The 21,363-nt window shown below is 60.2% G+C and overlaps 1 protein-coding gene across 5 annotated transcripts in view; it reads right to left on the bottom strand.

Annotated features, from left to right (window-relative positions):
• Positions 1-2,377: 2,377 nt before the first annotated feature.
• Positions 2,378-21,363, bottom strand: part of LOC101626219 (casein kinase I isoform epsilon) — a 19,783-nt gene continuing 797 nt past the window's right edge. For 2 of the 5 annotated variants that reach the window (XM_004675663.2, XM_012720339.1), the window contains exons 2-11: positions 19,215-19,302; positions 11,646-11,756; positions 11,352-11,500; positions 10,196-10,424; positions 9,438-9,608; positions 8,008-8,156; positions 3,886-4,078; positions 3,657-3,796; positions 3,106-3,170; positions 2,378-2,404 (exon numbers count right to left, since the gene is read on the bottom strand). In XM_004675663.2, the coding sequence (XP_004675720.1) occupies positions 3,138-3,170; positions 3,657-3,796; positions 3,886-4,078; positions 8,008-8,156; positions 9,438-9,608; positions 10,196-10,424; positions 11,352-11,500; positions 11,646-11,756; positions 19,215-19,290 (1,251 nt within the window). In that variant the 5' untranslated portion in view covers positions 19,291-19,302 and the 3' untranslated portion in view covers positions 2,378-2,404; positions 3,106-3,137. The other 3 variants (XM_012720340.1, XM_012720342.1, XM_012720343.1) reach the window with 3 other exon arrangements.

The raw sequence follows: 21,363 nt of genomic DNA, 5'->3' as shown, positions 1-21,363 counted from the left end.
TGCGCCACCAGGGAGGGCTGAAAATTTTACTTATTTTTAAAGATTTGTTTATGCACACAACTGGGGTACAGACCAGAGGTGCAGGGGGGTGAGAGGAGTCACCCAAGAGAGAGGGGAGCAGAACAGGTGGATTGACTGACAAACAGCTGAGGGGAGCAGCGGGGAGACAGGAGAGGTCTGCTGTACCCTGTGGGTTACTCCATGGCAGGGCAGGGCGTTGAATTGATGCTGATGCTGCAGTGGCTGCAGACAGCTTCCTAGTCCTGAGACTTAACCCCTTGCATCCCCAGGAAACTCAGGACAAAATTTTAGATGAATATTCTTTACTTCCTAAGTTTTTTAGTAGTGATGATAAAATCACAATTTGAAACCTACAGGGTATACCAAATACTAGTATTAGAATGATTTTTATAAATACATGGAAATTAAAGGACAAAAAAAAATTAGCTCCTTTTGTTCTACCCTAGGGCCCAAGGGTGGTAATCCACCACCAGCATGTGATGTCAGAAGGCAGTGAGGGCAGGGCAGAGGGCGTGCACTGAGAGTGGGTGAAGTGGCACTTCTTGGGGCAGCCAGTGGCCGACTCCACTCTCATGCGGCACCGAGGGCTGCCTGACCCAGCCACCAGCCATTTCCCCATGGCGCTAAGAACCCCCCTTTCCTGCATCCAGCACAGGTCACTAGTCTTGCAAGTGGCAGCACCTATGGCACCTTATGGGATTCTGAGCCATGCCCAAGGCTCCCCGGTGCCCCTGCTGAACCACAGGGCCCTTCACCGCCACCCCAGGCTGAGCGGCAGGGTCAGGTGCTTTGCCCTTTTCTGGGGTTGCCAAGGTGGGCCTTGGGTGGATGTGACTGCAGACTGACCACAAACCCTCCGCGGGCCACGCAGAGGCCGCCCCTTTATCCAGCTGACTAACAGAGCCCCAGGCCCACTCGGCCCCCACCAGCAGGGCACCTTGGCAGGGTGGTACCCAGCAGCAGACTCTGGGGACGATGACGGCCCGCCAGGCCCTGGCTTGCCGTGTGACTCTGGGTACGCTGTTGGCCCTCTGGACCTTCTCCCCATCTGCCAGCTGGGGTCTGAAGGGGCCTAACTGAATTCTCGAGTGGACAAAACAATCTAGTGTACATTATGGACCTTGGTATTGAGTGTGGACCTGGCCTTGGGTATCAGCTGGTGCTAAGGTGTAGACTCTCAGGCCCCGGCCAGCACCTGCAATTAGCCAGACCTGAGCAGGGCGGCGTGACTGTGTGAAGTCTGCTTTTAAAGGGTCCCCAAGACACCCCATCCTACCCACCTACTAGGTCTGCCAGGGAGAAACCCCCAGAGCAAAAAGGTACCAGGACTGCCCACGTCACTTTATCCTTTCCTACTTTATTACTTCAAATTAACAACCACAATAAAGCTCAAAAAAGTCCAATATTTACACAGGAAAAAAGTACAAAATTCCCCCCAAAGTTCTTCAGTATTTTTTTTTCAGTTTTTTTAAATTACAAAGTAATAAAAAGCTTTGCTCTTTAATTAAAAAAAAAAAAGGAAAACAGAAAAAAGGGGAGACAGGGTAAATAAATTAGGAAATACACACACAGAGGAAACAAACAAAAGTAAAAGCAGGTGTTAACTAGGGGGTGGCACATGCAGTGCCCAGCCCCCCAGGCCCCACCTCCGAGAGGCGGGGCCCGGGGACACCCCGGGGACATCAGGACCAAGGAGTTAAGTGTGACCCAGGAGCCTGTACGGTCTGGAAGTAGTCTCCGAGGACGCAGCCTCAGGCCAGGAGACGGGGCCTGCCATGGGCGATGACAGTCTCAGGGTTGGTGGCGAGGGCCCTGAGCCCTCTAGAGGAACTTGGGGGTCCTTCTGGCCTGGTCCTTGTTAGGGGGTGACAACAAGAAACAGCCTGGCCGGCAGGGCGGACACCTGCTGTCCCACGAGCTACAGGTCAGACACACGCACACGAGGCACCTCAGCACCCGCCAGCTCACCACACACTCCAGGTCCCTGCTGAGAAGCGAAGGGCCCCAAACACTCGGGGAGACCGGCCACTGTCCTCTGAGGAAGTGGGGCGGGGGCTCAGAACCAGGCAGGGCCCGCCTGGGCCCCCCACACCGCCCGGCGCCAGGCTCCGGCCGCCTTCTCGGCTGCAAGGCTGGCGCTAGGCGGCCCAGCGGCCCAGTGTCCTGCCAGAGCCCGGCAGCCTGATGGTCCTGGCCACGGGAAGCAAAGGGCCGGAGTCCTCCATGCGGTGGGCACCCCATCTTCTCGCCGTTGGCCAAAAAACTTCAACGAAACAAAATCCATTGTGGGTCTTGTGCTGGGTTTTCTTTCCTTTTCGTTTTCTTGAGTGGTTCCCCCCATCGTTGTGTGTTTTTGTTTTTTAAAGAAAATACAGTGAAGACACTAAAAAGAAGACAGAAGACAGATTGAGGGTCTGCCTGGTCACCCACCCACCAGACCCCTGCAGCTGGGTGTCCCTCACCCGGGGCCTACAGGAGACGCTCACTTGCCCCAGAACAGTCTCTCCTGCCTCACCCCAGCCACACACCTGCCCCGCCCCGGCACCCACCCGGGGCTCCTGGGTCTGAGGCGGGACGAAGCCAAGCCCCCACTTTAGGTCCGCTGTGCGTGTGGATGAATTTCTGCAAAGCCAATCACATCAGTTGTCCTGGAGTGAGGCCTGGCTGCCCCTGAAACTCAACTGCTGCCTGCCACTGCGCAGACCCCCGGACTGTGGGCCCGAAGCCCGGCAACTCCCCTTCCAGGCCCCAGAGTGGACAGCTGCTACGTGCATGTCGGGGCCTCAAATCAGCTGTGAGGGCGACTGCAGATAAATGCCGGCCGGCCTGTTCCCAGCACCCTGAGAGGTGGGGCTGAAACAGGGCTGAGGCCCGGTGGTGAGGGTGCGGGCACTAGCCCAGTCCAAGACTACAGTAAGGCAATGTGGGTGGGGGCCCCCAGGGCAGGCCAGCTCAGAGCCTGAGACAAGCAGGTTCTGAGGCCTCAAAGCCCCTCAAGGTCTTCCCACTGCAGCGGAGTCCTCCCCTGGGGCCCTGGGGGCTCCCAGCCCTGGCTGGGCTGGTCCACAGCAGACAGCGACTCACCTAAGCAATACTGGTTCGACGGTGGGTCCTCCTCACTTCCCGAGGTGGTCAAATGGCACGCTTGTCTTCGGGGAGTGGGGGAAGGTGTGTGAGCAACGCCATCTGGCCAGTTTCCCCAAGGGAGGAGCCCACCCCACCCCCAAGGCCCTGCAGCCCAGGGAAGACCCTGTCCCCAGAGGCCAAACAGCTGCCCCAGGCTACATGAGTCCAGCTGTGGCCTGTCCTGAGAGGAGAGGAGGTCTCTCACCTGCCACAGACGCCCCCTTCCTAGCAGCCAGACGTGGCACCTAAGTGGGGTTGCCAGACAGGATCCACCCACCCCTCAATCCTGGACTGACAGGGACCCTTCAGGGGTACCCTGATGGGCAAGGACTGAGCCCTCCTGGGTGAGCTCCCTGCTGCTCACCCAGAAGGACCCTGGCAACAAAGGCCAGAGCTGCTTGCTGGGCCGACTCAAGCTAAGAGGGAAAGCAAGGTGGCCAGACCTTGCTCCGCAGTTCTCAATGAGAGCCAGTGGGGCGAGGAGCGGTACCCCCGCCTGGGCGTCTCACCTGTGAGGCTGAGATCCGGGAGACCTCTTGCCGCCCAGTGAGGTCGGAGGACGAGACGTTGGCGGGTGCGCCCCTGTGCAGCCTCATGCTCACCTTCCTCTCTCTGTCGACCCGTGAGATCGCTCTGGGAGAAGTATTGCCTGGAGGGCGAGGCGGGGGAAGCCACCCTCAGCGTCAGGGCCGGGCTGTGCACTGGGGCCCCGGCACCTGGCCCTTGCGCTCTGCTCACCAGCTTGCTGGATGCGGGAGGCTGGGATGGAGGCCACGGGTTCGGCGGCACTGCGGAGCCGGTTGGCAGTGGCCCCCGTGGGAGGGCCAGGGGGCAGGGCCCGGGTGGCAGACCCCCGCAGCTGCCCCATCCTCTCCTCGCGCTCGTGTTCTCGCCTCTCCCGGTCCACGTCCTCGGGGTTCCGGGCCGCACCCTGCGGAGACATGAGTGCTGGTCAGTCCAGGGGGCGGGGACTCCAGGATCTGTCCCTCTTGCAGGACTGAGCAGGAGCAGGGAGGCCAGGTAGGCATCTTGGGAAAGTGGAACCTCAGAAGCCCTCTGGTCCAATCTTCCCACAAAGCCGGGAGCCCGAGAGGTCTGGAAATGACCCATGACCACACAGCACAGAAAGGTCTGTAAGGCTAGAAATGATCCATGTCACACAGCAGAGGCCTGGAAATGACCCATGACCACACAGCAGAGAGGCCTGGAAATGACCCATGACCACACAGCAGAGAGGCCTGGAAATGACCCATGACCACACAGCAGAGAGGCCTGGAAATGACCCATGACCACACAGCAGAGAGGCCTGGAAATGACCCATGACCACACAGCAAAGAAACGGCCACACAGTCACCCGGAAGGCGTCACTCTGCCCTGGTCTCCTGGGATGGAGTCCAAGCCTGGAAGGGCCCCAGAGGACCAGGGCCCTCTCGTCATCTCTGGACCCTCTCAACCTGGCTCCGCCAGGTCCAAAGAGCCCTTGGTTCCTGCTGGTGCCCAAACAGAGCAGGGCAGCACTCAGAGGCCAGCAGAGGAGGTAGGAAGGCCAGCTGATGGGCCACCAGGGCCAGGTTCCAAAGGGTCATTCTCCCCCATCCCTGACAACAGCTGCTGGAAAGCACTGTGGGGACTCTACCAGGCGGCCCGGGGACCCTGCCTCAGGGTAAGAGCTCAGGGAGAGCCAGATGCCCACGGAAGAAAGGCCCAGCAGACAGGCTGGAGCAAAAGGGATGCGAGTCCTGCCCTCAGCCACTGCCAACCCCAGTGCAGGCGGGAAGGAAAGGCGCCCAGAGAGAGGAGCATGTGGGAGCAGTGCCGGGCCGTGTTACCTAGTTGGTCCTGGGGTCGTCCACAGGGAAGGGCGGGGGGCTGGCATGAGGGGGGCCGCATCTGTGGAGGAGAGAGCTGCGGGCTGAGTTGTGTCCACTCATGGGCTACAGGTACAGGCTCCTACAACCCTGGGTCTCTCCCAGGGAACAGGCCTAAAAGGCTGTTGTCCTCGGGGAAAGGAAGGGCCCAGAATGGCCCCCAAATCCTAGTGAGGAACCAAGGCCCAGGGAGACGTCAGGGCCTGTCTGGGCTCACACATCTCAGCGCAGAGCATGCTCTTAGGGAGGCTATGCCGCCCAGTTCTGCTTCCTGCTCGCCCAGAGAACTTAGCAGAACATTCGGGATCACACCTTAGTCCCCGCTCTCAAGGCAGGCTTGGGTGCACCACGGCCCCACCTCCCGACCTCCAGTCCTCACCCAGGGCTTGCCCACTGGCAGCCCCAGGCTGGCCGACCACCAGCAGCCAGAGCCTGGGCATAACCTGAGCGCCGAGGCCCAACCCCACGCACGCCTTGGGCAGACCACGCCAGCCCGCCAGGCAGGGGAGAAGCCGCGCCTTGCGTGGGGACACCGAGGCTTGCTGGAGCCCAGCGGTTCCCTCAGGAGCACAGCCCTGGAGCTGGTGGCTGAGCAGGGGTCTGGAACGGTCCTTTGGACCCCACAGGCTCAGGCCAACACCAGGGGAGAGGTAAGCACCGTCCCCATTGCATCTGACCCAAGTGACGCCTGGAGAGACACACGCCAGGGAGGTTTCTTGGCTTTATTTGCACACAAGAAAACAAAGCCCACATCAAAGTCACACAAGCGTCCACCTGTGTCGCAGGGGCCGCCCCGGCTGCTGTTCCCTCCTGGCCAGCTGGCTGGGACACGGCGGCTGTGTGCCGACAGCGTGTCTCCAGCTCCGGTGTCTGGGGTGCGGGCCTAGCCGCGAACGGCCTGGGCGGCCACTCTTGAGGAGGGACGTTTTCAGTTGAGGCACCAGGGTGGTTTCCAGTCTGGAGGTGGGTGCAGGCGAAGGCCCCCGCAGGTGGGTGGGGTGGGCGGGGCCTGGTCTTGGGAAGAACCGGCGAGAAGATCCAGCGGTGCGCCCGCAGATGCCCCGCCAGGCAGCTGGAGGGGGCCTGGCCACGCCGCTCAGGGCCACGGTGCCACCTGTCCGGGGCAGTGGCGCTCACGTTGAGGTTGGTACAGGGTTAGGTGTTGGCATCTCTCCAGCGTGACTCCAGGGCCTGCCCATGAAGGACCCAGGAAGGGGTCACTGCCAACACAGTGGGGAGGGCCTCTGCTCTGGCTGGGGACGGGATCTTGGTGGGACAGTCCCACGAGCGGTCACGGGGAGCCGTCTCCAGCAGCACCATCCTGCAGAACTTTCCGTGACGATGGAAATACTCGCACCTGACTTGCCGGATGTGGTGTGCAGTGCTCAGCCCCCAGTGGTCGCCGAGAACTTGGAAAGTGGCGAATGTGCCAATGGAACTACGTATCTCGCTTTGATTGATTTAATTCTATGAAAAATCAGCCGCAGGTAGCCAGAGGCCGCCACAGTGGATGCACAGGCCCCAACGATGCAAAACCATCCTTGCAGCGGAGCTGAACCCATCTCGGGCAGGGACGAGCTTCTACAGACGAGCCAGTGCCAGAAGTCATGACCCATGTGCCCTGCAGGCCTGGGACCTCGGCGGCCACCCCAGCCAGGTCTGAGGTAAAAGGTGCCCCCCTGTCCATCTCCCACCCACGCCCTGGTGTCCCTTGGTCCGTGGAACCCTGTTCTCTGCCTGCCTTCCATCCCTCTCCCTGGAGGAGGACCGGGCTGCTGTAAGACCCAGAGAGGTGGGTGGGGTGCAAGGCCAACAGGACCCCAGTGTCCAGAGAGCAGGCCTTGAAAGGGAGGTTAACAGGAGGAAGCGCGGGGCAGTGTTCAACAAGTCCAGGGTCAACGAAGAGGCTGCCACCTGGGCCCAGTGGGGTGCAGGGCAGCAACACCCACCCTCCCGCAGGTGCTGCTCCTCGGCAGTTGCACTTTATCCTGGAGAATCCCGGGGGGCTCTTCTCCGCCACACCCGCCTCTGTACCCCACACCACGCCAGGGACGCCTCCTCCAGCCTGGCCCTGATGGCTCAGGTGCACGTGGTGACATCAGAACTGGGGCCCTGGAGTCCAGACCACAGGCCAGTAGTTCTGGGGGGGCAACTCGTCCACCTCCTCCATGGGCCTATCTGGAGGGCCCTGGGTGCCCAAGGGCAACGGGCACCTGGAAGGGACAGAAAGAGCACAGCAGAGCTCAGCCGCTATGCTCGCCTGGCCACGTAACGAAGCTCGCAAAGGCCAGGCCTCGGAGGGTCCTTACCAGTATGAGGATGGGTACGTGGTCCCGGCACAGGGGCAGGGGCGGGGGCAGGGCAGTGCCAGAGCTTCGCTGTCACGGGGCTGAGCCTGGCTCGAAGAAGCCCCCTTTCCAGAAGAGACGTGAAACAAGACATACGATTTCACAGATTCCGGAGCTCCAGGCACAGACGACGACGACGGCTGCTTCGCCCCACCCCACCCCCACAGCCCTTAAAAGAAAGAGGCAGAACAGCTGCCCAGCAAGACCCAGGGACCCACCACCAAAAAGAAAGGAACCACAACGGACGGGTCCAGGCTGCCCAGAGGGCCCACCGCGAGGGCAGTGGCCTGGGACGTACAGAACAGCAAGAGCAGAATGGTGTAGGCCATGATCAAGGCCGCGGGGGAGCCCACCAGCGCCAGCCACGCCCGGCCACGGGCACCGAGGAGAGACTCCGGGCCCAGCCAGGTCCTCCTGGTGCTGGGGGGAGGCAGCGCCCTGCCTGGGCCCAGGCTGTCAGCACTGATGATGATGGAGCAGGGGGGCCACGGAGGCTCTGGGACCCCTGTGAGGTCGCTTGCGCCGCCCAGCTCACAGCATCCGTTTTCAGGAAGCCCCGCCCACCATAGAGCCACCTTGGCCCGATGAGTCAGGGCCTCCCCAAGCCAGCCCCCCATGCCCGCCTCGGCCTCCAGGTGACTCACGAATTTGAGCATGTTCCAGTCGAACACGTAGTCGTAGGAGAAGCCCTGGCGGTGGAAGAGGTTGCGGAAGAGCTGGCGCAGGTAGGAGTAGTCAGGCTTGTCGTCAAAGCGCAGGGAACGGCAGAAGTTGAGGTATGTGGAGAACTCAGCTGGCAGGCAGCGGGACAGGAGAGACGCGTAAGACGCCCGCTCCCTGCTCCCAGGGCCCCGGCAGCCTGCTGTCCTACCAGCCCAGAGGGCTCCAATCTGGAGCAGACCGGCCAGAGAGAGGAGAGACCCACAGCCTCATGGTGCCAAACCGGCAGCCCGGGAGCAGAGGCTCTGCGCAGGCGGCGAGGGCAAGGGAAGACCGTGGACAGCCGCAGCGCCCAGCCCCAGGGCCCCAGTTCAGTCTTCTCCAGCTCTGCCAAGGATCTCGGGGTGATAGAGATGACAGGGCAATGGCTGTCAGCACTCCAAGGGCAGCTGGGAGCACACAGGAACTCCCAACATAACCTGAGTTCCTCCTTCAAAAAGAAGGGGTGGAGAGGCCCCGGGACAGAAAACACGGCATCGGTCTGTTTCAGCTCCTGGCACAGCGCCTGAGACGCCAACGCTCCCTACATGATAGCACCTCTTGCTCTGACAGCTGGTCTCTCGCCACGGCCCTGACACCAGGCCCTAAGCCTGGCCACTTCCTCAGCGACGGGAGCACAAGGCACTTGTGTGTGGCCTCCTGGAGGGGCAGCCATCAGAAGGCCAAGCCGTAATAGCAGCTGGAAGTTTTCAGCACCTACCCCCCAACTCCTCAGGGGGCAAGGATGGAGGGAGCAATCAAGCACACCTGCGAGATGAAGCCTGTGCAAAGCCCAACCGCCGGCTCAGACAGGCTCCAGGTGAGGGGGCGCATCCACGCCCGCGCCTCCCAGATCTCACCCTCTGGACTGAACTGGGAGGCGGGAGGGGACGCTGCCGTGAGGCATCCTGGCGAGTAACCCAAGGGAAGGTTTCGGGGAACGTTTCAGGACCAGCGGTCAAGAAGCAGAGGCAGCAGTTGCCTTTGCGCCTGGCGTCTGAAGGGGTGAGCACAGTGCTGGGGGACGGCCCTTAGCCCAGGGCCGTGGTGCCATCGCCACAAGGCAGTGTCAGAACACGCTGGGTCGCAGGACACCCAGCGGATGCGGCAGGAGCCACGCGGCGTGGGGACAAGCTCTGGCACTGACAGGGCATCAGGGACGACGTGTCCCGTGTGCATGGAGGAGGGTGCAGTTCTGCCAATACTCAGCCCCGAGAGGGGGGGCAGTGTGGGTTAGGGCAGCCAGGGCCAGTGGTGAGCCGCCTGGCGCAGGGCAGCGTGCGCCCAGCCTCTACCCCACAAAGCTGCAGACAGGGCCTGGCTCCCGCTTGCCCACCCCGGCCACGCACAGGGGCAGCCCGCCCCGGCCACTCACAGGGGTAGCCTTTGCAGAGGACCTCGATGGGTGTCGACATTTTCTTCTCGCTGATCCGCTCGTACTTCTGGCGCTTGGTGGCAGCCTTGAGGCCCTGCCAGGGCAGGGAGCCCAGGTTGAAGTACATGAGCACGTAGCCCAGGCTCTCCAGGTCATCGCGACGGCTTTGCTCTGCAGTTAGGGACAAGGTGAGGGCCAGGTCCGTGAGGGTTCCCGGCTGCTGGGGGAAAGAACCCTCCTCGCCTCCTCCAGGACACCTCTTGGAAGTGAGGGGAACCACCCACTCCGTTAACCCAGTGCTGGGGAACCCTGTGTTTTCTTCCTGTAGCTGCTACACAGACCCCCTGCAGACCCTCCTACAGACAAGGGACTTGGGGGCGAGCTTCTCAGTTCTGTCGAAGCCTAGTTTTTCTAGCTTAGGCACTTACAATTATTCAGCGATGAGGCAGTCGGCATCCCAGTGCCCCCCTGGCCGGCCCAATACACCAGCCGCAGCCAGACCTGGGGTCAACTCTGGCTAGGACGTTCCACAAGCAGAACACCCTTAAGAAGGTTCCGCGGCACCTGCAGCTCCCGCCCTCGCCCACTCTACTGGCTGCCTCGGGGCGTCAGGCTTTGGGAGGCACTGGGCCCCCTGCTTCTCTTACAGAGGGGAAGATGCAACTTGAAGTGAGTTAGGGGGATAAATCCAGCTGCAGAAAGGCAGGGTGCTGCCCAGCCCAGTGGGTCTGCTTTGCTCCCAGGTCTCCCTCGCTCACCAATGCCCAGATGGGTGTTGATGGAGGCGTAGCGGGCAGTGCCAGTCAAATTCTTGTTTTCCCGGTAGGGGATGTGCTGGTGGGTGCGGGCGTCCCGGTACTTCTTGGCCAGGCCGAAGTCGATGATGTAGACCAGGTTGCCCTTCTTCCCCAGGCCCATGAGGAAGTTGTCGGGCTTGACGTCCCGGTGGATGAAGTTCTTCGAGTGGATGTACTCGATGCGGCTGATCTGGAGGGGTGGGACACCAAGTCACTCGGCACGTCCTCCACGGCAGGCGTGCACCCAAGCGCACACGCGCTCAGCCGTGTCCTGGGTGGGGGACAAAATCTGTCTGCGACTGTGGAAGATGATGTCATGGGGTGCGTCAGGGAAGGCTTCCTGGAGACACGAGACAGGCGCTCTGAAGAGGGAGTTCGCCAAGTTGTGAGACGGGAAGAGTAAGGGAGAAGCGCGGATGGCACAGCCCACACAGCCTTGGCCCTGGCTCTGCACCCCTAGGGCTAGGTGAGCCGGGCTCCGAGAGGTGTTTCTGCAGGTGCTTGGGCAGCCAGGCTGGGGGAGGGATGGAAGGGCCCACTGGGGAAGCCTACACTTGGCGAGAGATGAAGACCCAAAGATAGGCCTCGTCCCCACTTCCAACGGACACCAAGGTCAGGCAACAACGTCCTCTTCTTCCTTTAAACGACCTTTTGAAACCTTCACAGGCCGGGACTGACTGAACCCTGCGTAGCAGGTTCTCCACACGCCATGTCAGGCCCCAATCTGATGCTTTCCCAACTTGTCAATTTCTTCCCTTGGGTTTCTAAAGGACGGTAGGACCTAGGGATGGCTCCAGGACAGGCACCTGCTCGGGTCGGGCTCTGTGTGGGGTCCCACTGGACGTGAGGACACCCCAGCAAAAGGAAAACTCTCACCTGAAATGCCTAAAGTCAATGAGGCCTAAACTTACCTAGGGTACCACACTGAGAGAGAAGCCAGCCCTCCCCCGGGAGCCCCACTCAGTGGGTCTGGGGCAGGACCTGGGAATCTGCATTTTAAACACATTGTGGAGCCTGGTCCTAGACCAGGAGCCAGGGCTGGCCCCTGTGCGGGCTGGCCCCTGTGCAACCTGGCCCAACAAGCAAGCAGAGGCTGGGCAGGAAGCCAGAGACTCACCATCTGGTCGGCCAGGAGCAGCACCGTCTTGAGGCTGAATTTGCGGGAGCAGAAGTTGAAGAGGTCCTCGAGACTGGGCCCCAACAGCTCCATGACCATGACGTTATAGTCACCCTCAGCGCCACACCACTTGATGGATGGGATTCCCACTGCGGGCCAGGGCGGCAGCAGTCAGGCACACCCCTCCCAGACGAAGACCAGAGCCAGGCGCCAGCACATGTGGGCGCGCACACGCACCTGTGCAGGGCTCTCAGCCTCCCCGGGCACCCCACCAGGCCTCCTCCCGGCCCTCACCTCCTCCTTGCATCATCTTGTAGAACTTGCTCTCGATGTGAAGCTGGGGGTGCTTTGTTTTCACACACTCAAGTTTGATGGCAACTTCTTCCCCAGAGGCAATGTTGGCACCTGGGGAAGGGGGAGGACACGGGGATCAGAGTCACCCTCTGCCAGGCAGGCAGCCCCAGGCCCTTGGAGAGACTGGCACAGTGACAAGAAGGCCCAAGGCCATATCCAGGGAAGCGGAGGGGCAATGGGGGCGTGTGGCCAGTAAAGGCAGGAGGAGAGGAACGGCATCAGGTGCCAGGGGAGGCGGTGAGGGACCACAGACAGCTTGGAGGGCCGCGGGCCACAGGCCAGGCCAGCAAGAAGGCTGCCTGTGGGCAGGGCGATCCTGGAAAGCAGGGCCCGAAGACTGCGCCCAGCCGCCCGCGGAGGCCGTTGCAGTCCGGCCCTGCACGGCCCAGGCCCAGGCGACAACCACGTGGCCAGATCTGCAAACAGAGAGACCCAAAGTGCACCTTGCCTCAGTTTCCCCAGCTCTATTTACGGGTGGGGCAGGGGCAGGCTGAGTGATGAGTGTCTCCTTCTAGAACGTGGCTGCAGTGCAGTCACGAAGCAGGGAAAGCTTAGCACACAAACACTAAACAGAAGTGTAGAGGGGAACACAGCCACAGGACGGCTGAGGACGAGAGCGGCACCCCGCATCTGGGGAAAGGCAGGCCCGTGTGACGAATGTCCGTGAACCACCAGCTAGCCTCCTGAGAAGACCCACTGGGGTCTGCACACAAGGACAGACAGGATGGGCCTATCCACGTGGGGGACACTATTCTACTGTAAAAAGAAACGAAGAATTGATGTTAGTGTGTGACTGAGGAGGCACCTGGGGCCCCAAGCTACTGGAGAGTGCATACTCTAGAAGCGTCCTGCTACCTGCGCACACGAAGGCGAAGGAAGCAGACTCTTGATGTGAAGAGATTTCAGCAGAACTGGTGGGCATACAGAGAGGATTTCTCGGGTGGCACGGGGGCTGTCTCAGCTCTGTAAAGCCACCCACACCCACCGCAGCAGGAGTTCCATACTCCGCCAGGGAGGGACCCACAGGGCACAGCAGGCCCCTCCTGTCTCTCCGCTGTTCCTCTCAGCAGTGGACTTCAGTGGATCCGCCTGTTTTGCTCCCCACTCTGTCTGTGGGTGAAGCTTCTCACCCATGCACCTCAGGCCTGTACCCCAGTTCTTGCATGTACAAATAAAATTTTCAAAATTTCAAATAACAGTTTCCCAATAAAACTCCCCAACTTAGCCATCTTCTCATGGGCAAATGCACAGCCACACAGGCGTGGCCTGAGGTGGACAGCTGAGGCCTGAAAGCTTGCCACAGTCTAGGTACCTTCTGGCGGGGGACCACAAGAACAGGGCGAGGCAGGTCCCAGAGAGCGGAGACTGAACTGAGTGAGACTCATAATTCAAAATAGCCCTGGTCTCAGCCAAGGGCTGGGAGCAGCCTCCCGGAGTCTCACCCACGTGCCTGACGTCTCTCCGTCTCTCCAGGTCCATCACGTGTCTCCTCCAAGTACCTCTTCACTCCTCCCCCCTTCGAATAGCCACCTTGCTCCTTCCCGGCCGCCCCACTCAGGCGGCTAGCGCATGGCACTCGCAGTCCAGGCGCCTGGGGTGAGTCAGGGTGGGGAGAAGGGCACCCACTGTCTGCGGCTCCACTTTCATGGAGATGCGCACAGCTGAGCCTAACGACACTGCTCTGTGCCATGCGCCAGGCACAGCCCATCACAGGGCTGCGGGTCCAGAGCCGGCGCGAGCCGGCGGCCAGGCAAGTCGAGAGACAGCACTCCGCCAGGAGCGGGCGAGGCCGCGGGAGGGGGCTGCGCACTGGGCACAAGTTTTCTTTTGCAATGAGGAACTAGCGAAGGGCGGGGCTGTACAAGACTGGGAATGCACTAAATGCCACTAAACTGCACGCTTTTAAAGTGGTTAATTTTACGTTATGTAAATCTCACCGCAATTGGAAAAAAAAATAAAGCAAGACACAGAAGAATGTAAGCACTAGGTTTTTGTAGTTTTCTTTCTGCATGTGCGCAGTTTAGCATCTCTTCTCTCTATCCACTGTCATCCCAGCTTGCCCCTCCCATCTCCCATACTCCTTGACCCCTCTCCCTTCTACCCTCAGACACCTCAACATTGGTTCTCCACACGGGCTAGTTGCTGAGCATGGTTCTATACCTCTCGGCTTTCAAATCACAACAGGAAACAGCATTCGGGGATGTAAACACGCTCTTCAACAAAGGGCTAACGGGAAAGGCCAGCAGCTACCGCTCCAGAAGGACAGAGCAGAGGCAGCGCCCGGTGGCCAGCCTGAAGGGTGCAGGCGCGTGCTCTGGCCTGGCGGCAAAGAGGGAAGGCGTGCCCAGCCGAACCTCACGTGCCATCTTTTGTGCCTGCTTAACACTTAATGAGAAAAAAAACTAAAGCTGGCTGTGCCCGTCCCCCCACCCCCACAGGGCAAGCCAGCTTTGCAACAATGGAATGGCACAAGGGAGCTGTGCAGTAACCGCGATGGGCAAAGCTTTACCTCCCTAACAGTCCAGAAGCCATACAAGAGGAAAAGCCTTCCTCCCCGGGAGAAGGAGCCCTCTCCATGCAGACACACCAGAAACAAAGTCCTGCGAATCCCTGCTCACAACTCCTCCCACCAGTGGGGAGCTAACATGGTACTACCGAGCGCTTCTCAAGTCAGGAGGAAGAGGCCAAAGACGCAGCAGGAAGTAGGGTCCAGGGTTAGAAGACACTTCAGGTGAGCCAAATTAAAACAAAAAACGGTTTACTCAGGGAAAAGATGTCCTACCTCCTTGAATGAAAAAGGCCGTTTTGGACCTACGAGCCGCAGAAGCCCCACAGGAAGGTGATGTTTCTGAGGGCAGGGCTTGGGGGCCATGTGCTCCCGCCCTAGCAGGCCAGGTGTGACCTGGCACGTCTGTGCTGGGGGACTCTTGGGCCCAAAACACCCTCCCACTTCGGGGAGCCGATTTAACATCCTTGCTTGGTGCAAAGGGCAAAAACCAAGGCTATCTGCTGTGGGCTGTTGCAAGAGCAAAGCTTGGAAAAGAGCCAAGGCCCGTCATTGGGACTGTGGTCAGATAAAGAAAGGGCCAGCCATCAAACAGAACACAATGGAAAAAGAATGAGGAAGCCTCTCTGTGCAGAAGTGGAAAGTTCTCAAAGACACAGGAAGTGAAAGAGCAAAGTGCAGAACAGCATGTATTCTGCACTCTCTTTGGTCAAAAAAAAAAAAAAAAAAAGATGGGGAAATATGTCCGACTGGAGGTCGGTTCACAAGAAACTGGAGGCCTGAGGCAGACTGGGCGAGCCAGGGTCAGGCCGAGAGGGCGGACAAACCACCCTTCGCCCTGCTCAGCGCCCAGCCGAGCGCAGTCCCGGCCAGCCAGCCCTGGCTTCCCGTGCGGGTCCGTGGCCTGTGGATGTGCAGAGGCACACCCGCGCCTCGGACCTCAGATCCACTCCACCGCCCGCGTGGCCCACTCCAGTGACTGCTTGTCTCCAGCTAGCCACTCAGACACTACCTGTCCTGAGCTTCCTGCACTCAGCATGCTTTTGTTTTCATTTCTGCTTTGTGTCCTCATTTTTGAACCACATAAAATTAAAATTTGCAAAAGAAAATAGATTACTGAATGCAGTGCTCCGCAGACTGCAAGGTGCTCTGACTCGCAGCGCTCATCAGTGGGGACGGCAGCACCCCTCTTCTGGGGACAGAGGGGGGCAGGACTACCAGCGCCCTTAGGGATATGGGCTCCAGGCCAGAGTCCTGTTCTGTCACCTCCTGACAGAGGACCTTGGCTAATGGCATTACCTGCTGCAGCGAGGGGCTCCATGTGTAAACTAGCACCCCGCTGGCAGGGTTGTGCTGAGGTGTCAAGGCGCTCAGGCCCTGCCTCACACTCACAAGTGCTGGGTTTGGTGACTGGGGCTGGCCAGACGCCCTTGGCTGCGTGCAGGCCCGTGGCAGGCGAGGAGGGAGCCGGCACACTGTGGCCCAGGAAATAGACCCCCAAAAGGGGCTGTAAAGACTCCTGATGCAGCAACAGGCCTGCCAGACACCCAAGCATGACCAGCACACGGGAGTGGGGCGCCGTGGGCCCTGGGTGGCTTGGAGCAGCTGATGAGGTCAGGGGAAGAAGTGAGCAGGGGGAGACTGGAGGGTCTCAATGCGGAGTTAAGATCCTTTAGACTCCAGGGGCAGGTAGCTGATTACAGAGGTTCTCAGCTTTGGCCCTCCTGATGTCTCAGGGTGCTTAGCAGCACCGTGACCTATACATACTAGTTGTCAGTACCACATCCCCTAGGTCCCCAGACCTTGGTAGCTGTCCCCTTAAGACAGTGCCCCCCCCCCCCAATTGAGAGCTGCTGGTGTACTATACTAGGGAGGCCCAAGGAGGTCCAGAGGCGGCTTTGGCTGCAGAGCAGATAAGTAGCTGTTAGAAACTAGAACCCTCTAGAAACAGCCTCCAGTGCCCAGGACTAGGCAGAAGCCTGCAGCAAGGGCGGGGGGAGCCCTTAGCCCTTGAACTTTATAGCATCCTGCATTCTTTACTTCATATCCCTGTGGACACACTCACCAAAGGTCAACGGCTAAATGACCAGCAACTTCCCCAGGTTAGAGACCTCAGCAGCTAGGCAGTCTCCCGACTCCCTGCCGACCACCCCACCAGATGCCTGTACCGCCTCGGAATTCTGTCAGGAAGCTGCCGACCTCTACTCTGATCTCCCTCACTTCTCACAACTGCCCAGCTGCAACTCAGCGAGGTCAGGTTCTGGGCCCAGGCCCCTGAGAACCAGTCGGGACAGAACCAGGGTAGAAACAGCCTCTGAAGGCCCTGCTTCCCTTTATTCCCAGTGAAAGCGCCTGAGCAGGGCAGAGGTGGAGGTCCAGGACAGACTCGTGTAGATAACCTGGGTTCTCGCATGGGACTCTGGAGCAGACACATGGACACCAGCTCCTGGCTGAACTGGAGGGTGGGGCCCCTCCCCGAGGCCTGGAATTGACCCTCCCCCACAACTAGCTTCATGTCCTGTTTCTCGCTGAGAGCCCGGAGAACCAGCAGCAAAGGGTCTGGAGGATGCCCAGAAAGCACAGACCGGCCCCCTCAGAGCTGTGCAGCCAGAGCCCTGCCCTGCTCTCCTGACCACCCTCTACGACAAAGAAAGCAGAGGAGACCAGAGAAGAGCTGCGGGCCTGCAGCCACATCAGGGATGAGCCTGCCCCCAGCAATCCTGGAAAGCAGGGCCTAAAAGGCCGCCCACAGCCCACCTGCAGAGGCCATCTGGAGTCAGGCCCTGGCACGGCACAGGCGACAACAATGTGGCCAGAACTTTGAACAAAGACAGCCACGAGGCCAGCTGGAGAGGCCTACGATCAGCACCAGCCCCGTACCAGCAAGACAGGGCTCGGAGGGAGTTGGCAGGATAGCAGTCAGGACAGGGCCGCGATGAAGCTGGACACTCAGGCCCAAGAGGACCAGCTCCTTGACAAGAGCAATCCCGGCTGGGGTCCAGCATATACCACCATCTTACTTCCTACCACTTAGGGACCTTGTGACCCCATTTTGCAGATGGGGAAGCCAGGAACCATCATCACGCACTCAAGGGCACACGGCTGGTAAAACCAGCACCCAATACTTTTCCAGAACTTACTCTGGAATCTGCAGAGAGAAGTAAGTCTGGGCCTAGTTTTTAGCAATGAGGTAACTACAGGATAAACAGACATCCTGCCTCCAGGGAGGGCTATACAGGACACTGGTTTTCCAAGTGACCTTGGGCCATCTTACCCCTCCCTGGGTCTCAGTTTCCCTTCTGCAAAAGACCCTGAACCTGGGGTTGTCCACAGCAGGTGTGCCTATGTCCAGAGCTGCCTCTCCTTGCCAATGTCCTTGACATTGGGCTTTATTCCCAAGCCCAAGAATCTCCATACAGGGGGTCCTTTAGACCCACCCCAACTCCACAGACACTAAGGATATTAACGGGCACCCCATTTCACAGGTAAGCACACTAAGGTTCAGAGAGAGTGACTAATCAAGAAGACTGGGGACCTTCCCCTAAGCCCGATCTTCAATCTTCTTCCATTCTGACCTGAGACCATGTCACATGCCTCCTCCGGGGACAGGCCCCTGCCGCTCTGTCCATCAGGGAGGCCTCCACTGAGCTCCCACTGTGGGCAAGCCATACAGGATGCTGGGGAGAGCAGGTGACCACAACTCAACACTAGCCGAAGTGGAGAAGTCACAGGGAAAAGCCCAGAGGCAACACTGCATTGCTCTGAGAATTGGGGTGCCTCCCGCAGAAGGGGACCTCCCTAGCGCTTGCCGATCACTGCCCGTCTAGCTGGCACTCTGCAGTTTACACACTGCTTCCCCTTGTTCCAGCTCACCTGCGCCTCCAGCAGCCCTCCCAGGCCAGGCAGCACCATCACAGTCCTGGCAGATGGGGACAACGAGGCACAGGGCAACCATGTGACGGTCCCGCAGGCCCCGTCAGGTCTGGGACCCAGTCTGTCTGCCCTCTATGCTCACGCACGCAGAGTACAAAGGTCCCCTTTTCTAGTCTCCAGAGAAACCTTGGGCAGCCGCATCTCAGCTGCTTGATGGTAAACACATGCCTGGCCCCCAGCCTGCTCAGAGATGTGGTACTGCTCCCTGTCCCCTCGGACGGGCAGAGGAAGAATTCATCCCCCAGAAGGCAGGGACCCCCAGTTCGGAAGCACAGCTCTGCCCAGGGCAGCGGTCTATCTTCCTTCCCTGTGGAGGGATGCAGAGGCACAGCCACCTCCAGGGACCCTGGGACAGGGATGAGGATGGGCCTCAGACTGGCCACCTCGCTCTCACCACCCCCTTCCCCATTACCCACAACTGCCAAGGAAGGGCCATGCGTCTTAGGCAAACGAGAAAGCAGGAGGCAAGTGCCTCATTTCTCCAGGACCGAGGACAGGGCTGAGGAGTCAGCAACTTGTAGAAAATGACAACATCAGAGCAAACTCAACTTCCCACAGGAAGCATATCCGGAGAGCAAGAGAGGAGAGAGGTCCTAAAAGCACAGACACCCCCCCCACCGCCCCCTGGGGCTAGGGGAGCCTGCGTCAGTCATCTGAGGCCTGCCTGGGCAGAGTGCCAAGAGGCCGGGCCGTAGGGAGGGCTGGGCGTTAAGGGGAACCCAGGCCTGTCTATAGCACCCTGCTCCCAGGAAGCACGAGAGGGGTGCTTGGGCTTTCCCACACACAGCTGGGGACTCAGGCCATCTGCAGCTGGAGGTCAGAGCTCAAAATACCCTCCTCTGCCCAGCCTGGGTCAGTGGGAACCCCACCCTGCCCCAACTACTAAGGAGCCCCTCCACCGGCTCACCCCAACCTGCTGCTTCCTGCCTCACTTGGAAAGGTCCTGGGGACAGAGTGACCAACATGTGTCATCTGAGCCCTGAGCCTGAAATACTGGCATCTTTTCTCTCTTGGCCCCTGGGCTGTCCCAGGGGCTCAGAATCCACAGGGCTAAAAACAGGAGGACTTACCCAGGTAGATGTCGCCAAAGGAGCCACTCCCGATCTTCCGTCCCAGGCGGTACTTATTCCCCACACGCAGCTCCATGATTCACTCTCGCTGCAGAGAGAAACATGGGTCAGAGAAAGAGCTGGGCAGAGGGGCAGTCTCCTCTAAAAGCCAGACGGGTCCAGGAGGAACATGGAACAACAACATGCTCCATCAGTCCAGGAAGACACGGGGCCTCCCTCTGCCCAAGGGCAAGCGGGTGCCAGGTAGCAAGGCAGGTAGCCAATAGCCTCCACCACTGAGGAGTAACTGAGGGCAGCTCAGAACAGGTTTCCACACAGCCAGAGAAAAGGTGGACCTGGTGAAGGGGTCTGGACAGAAACTGTCAAGCAGCACCTCCTTGAGGGCCACTCATCTGGAGGCGCCTCCATAGCAGACTCTCAAGGGGCAGGCCAATCACAAATGGCCCAGACCCTGAGGAAAATCAAGGACAAAGGGAGTGAAGGGAAGGACAGGAGGGTGCAGGAGCTGCTGTCCTGGGGGTGCTACCATGGCAACCACTAGCAAGCTCCATTTCCAGGGATGACAAGTTGACCAGAGAGTCCCAAGAAGCTCCTCCTTTAGGCCTAAAAAGTGACAGGGCGCCCCTGCCCCAGGCTTCTGTCACCAAGAAGTGGAGGCCAAACTGCCCAGTCTGCAGTCTGCCTGGCAGGAGGGCTCCTTCCTGGGGAGGGGCCTGCGCCACCCACCTGCCAGTGCCTCCCTCTCCGCCTCACCGAACCCAGGCCTGCACACGGGCCTGTGCACCTGCTCCTCTGGATGGACCGCTGGGGTGCGCTTCCTTCAAGACCAGAGCACAGGTCTCCTATGAAGCCCTGAGGGGCCACCCGGGGCACCAGGGCCCAGTCAGGTCTGTGGCTGCTGGTTTAGGGGTGGAAGGGGAGATTTGGGGGCAGCTACCAGCTTGAGCAGCTCTCCTTCCTGTGACGCTTCTGGTTGACAAATCCACAGGCCATCAAGGGCCACCTCTGCTCTGGCCTGGGCTTGCCACACCAGAGATTCAAAGGGTAAGAGGCGTTTCTGCTGCTCAGGGGTCAAGGGAAGTGGACTATGAAACAGGGAGAGGGATGGGGAACCCTAAGATCTTGGAGTGTCTACAGGAGGGCCAAGATAAAAAACTAACAAGAGGGGCCTGCGTTTGCAGAAGGGGCAGAAGGCCTGAGCTCAGGCCACCTGCCCAGGCTCCCAGCGGCAGTCTCACCTGGGCCCCACCTGGCTGCCTCCCTCCCCAGCAGGGTGATTTCATGCCAGGGCTGGGAGACAAACAGGAAGATGGGCCCACAGCTGTGCTGGGCAACAAGGCTCTGCCCCTTCCCACTGCCAAGTGCTAGTTCCCACCGAGACCTGGGCGCAGGGGCAGGGGGGAGGTTCATTCCCCCCAACTCAGGTTGGGGGCTCCCTCTGCCCCGGCTGAGGCAGGAACCCACAGCTCTGCCCAGTCAAGACTCGGGCCCAGCATCTCTCTCCCACGAGGCGAGGCGTCGCCCCCACCGGCCATCCAACTCGCGGCCCTGACCCGAGGGCCTTGCCCACAGAGGGCCAGCCCAGCCCAGCCCAGCCCAGCCCAGCCCAGCCCAGCCCAGCCGCCCGCGGCCACCCTGCACATCTGCAGGAAGGCGGCGCACACCTCAGCCAGGCCCTCAGCTCCCCGGCTCCCACAGGAAGAAAGGCGCGCACGGGCACAGGCCGAGGGGGGTGGGGGGGCGGTGTGTACACACAAACACACCCCGGCCTTCCGGGGGATCACACAGGGCAGCAGGGAGCCCAGGTCAGGAGGGCGTACGCACTCGGCACCCCACATTACATAAATGCCCACGCCGCTTACATAAATACCTGCCGCTCGGCCTCCCCAAACACGGGACCCCCGCCCCCGCCGGCCGCGGCCGCCGCCCCCTTCCACCCTGGGGTGGCCCCGGGGGGCGTCGGCGGCCCCAGCCCCATCTGGGGCAGGAAAGGGGCTGGGGAAAGGCTTTCCGCTCTGCGCTCCAGGGCTTGGAATAAATGAAGTTGTTTTTGTTTTTTTGGAAGGGGCGACGCGAAGCTCCAGGAGTTTCAGCAGAGGGGACAAGTGGCCAGCGCCTCCGGCCGGGCAGTTTCCTCACTCGGCCCCCG

The sequence above is a fragment of the Condylura cristata genome, unplaced genomic scaffold (genome assembly GCF_000260355.1).
Source record: "Condylura cristata isolate star-nosed mole 26May11 unplaced genomic scaffold, ConCri1.0 scaffold00004, whole genome shotgun sequence".
Lineage (NCBI taxonomy): Eukaryota > Metazoa > Chordata > Mammalia > Eulipotyphla > Talpidae > Condylura > Condylura cristata.
Note: the sequence above shows the minus strand (reverse complement) of the source record. Positions and strands in the feature narration are given on the sequence as shown.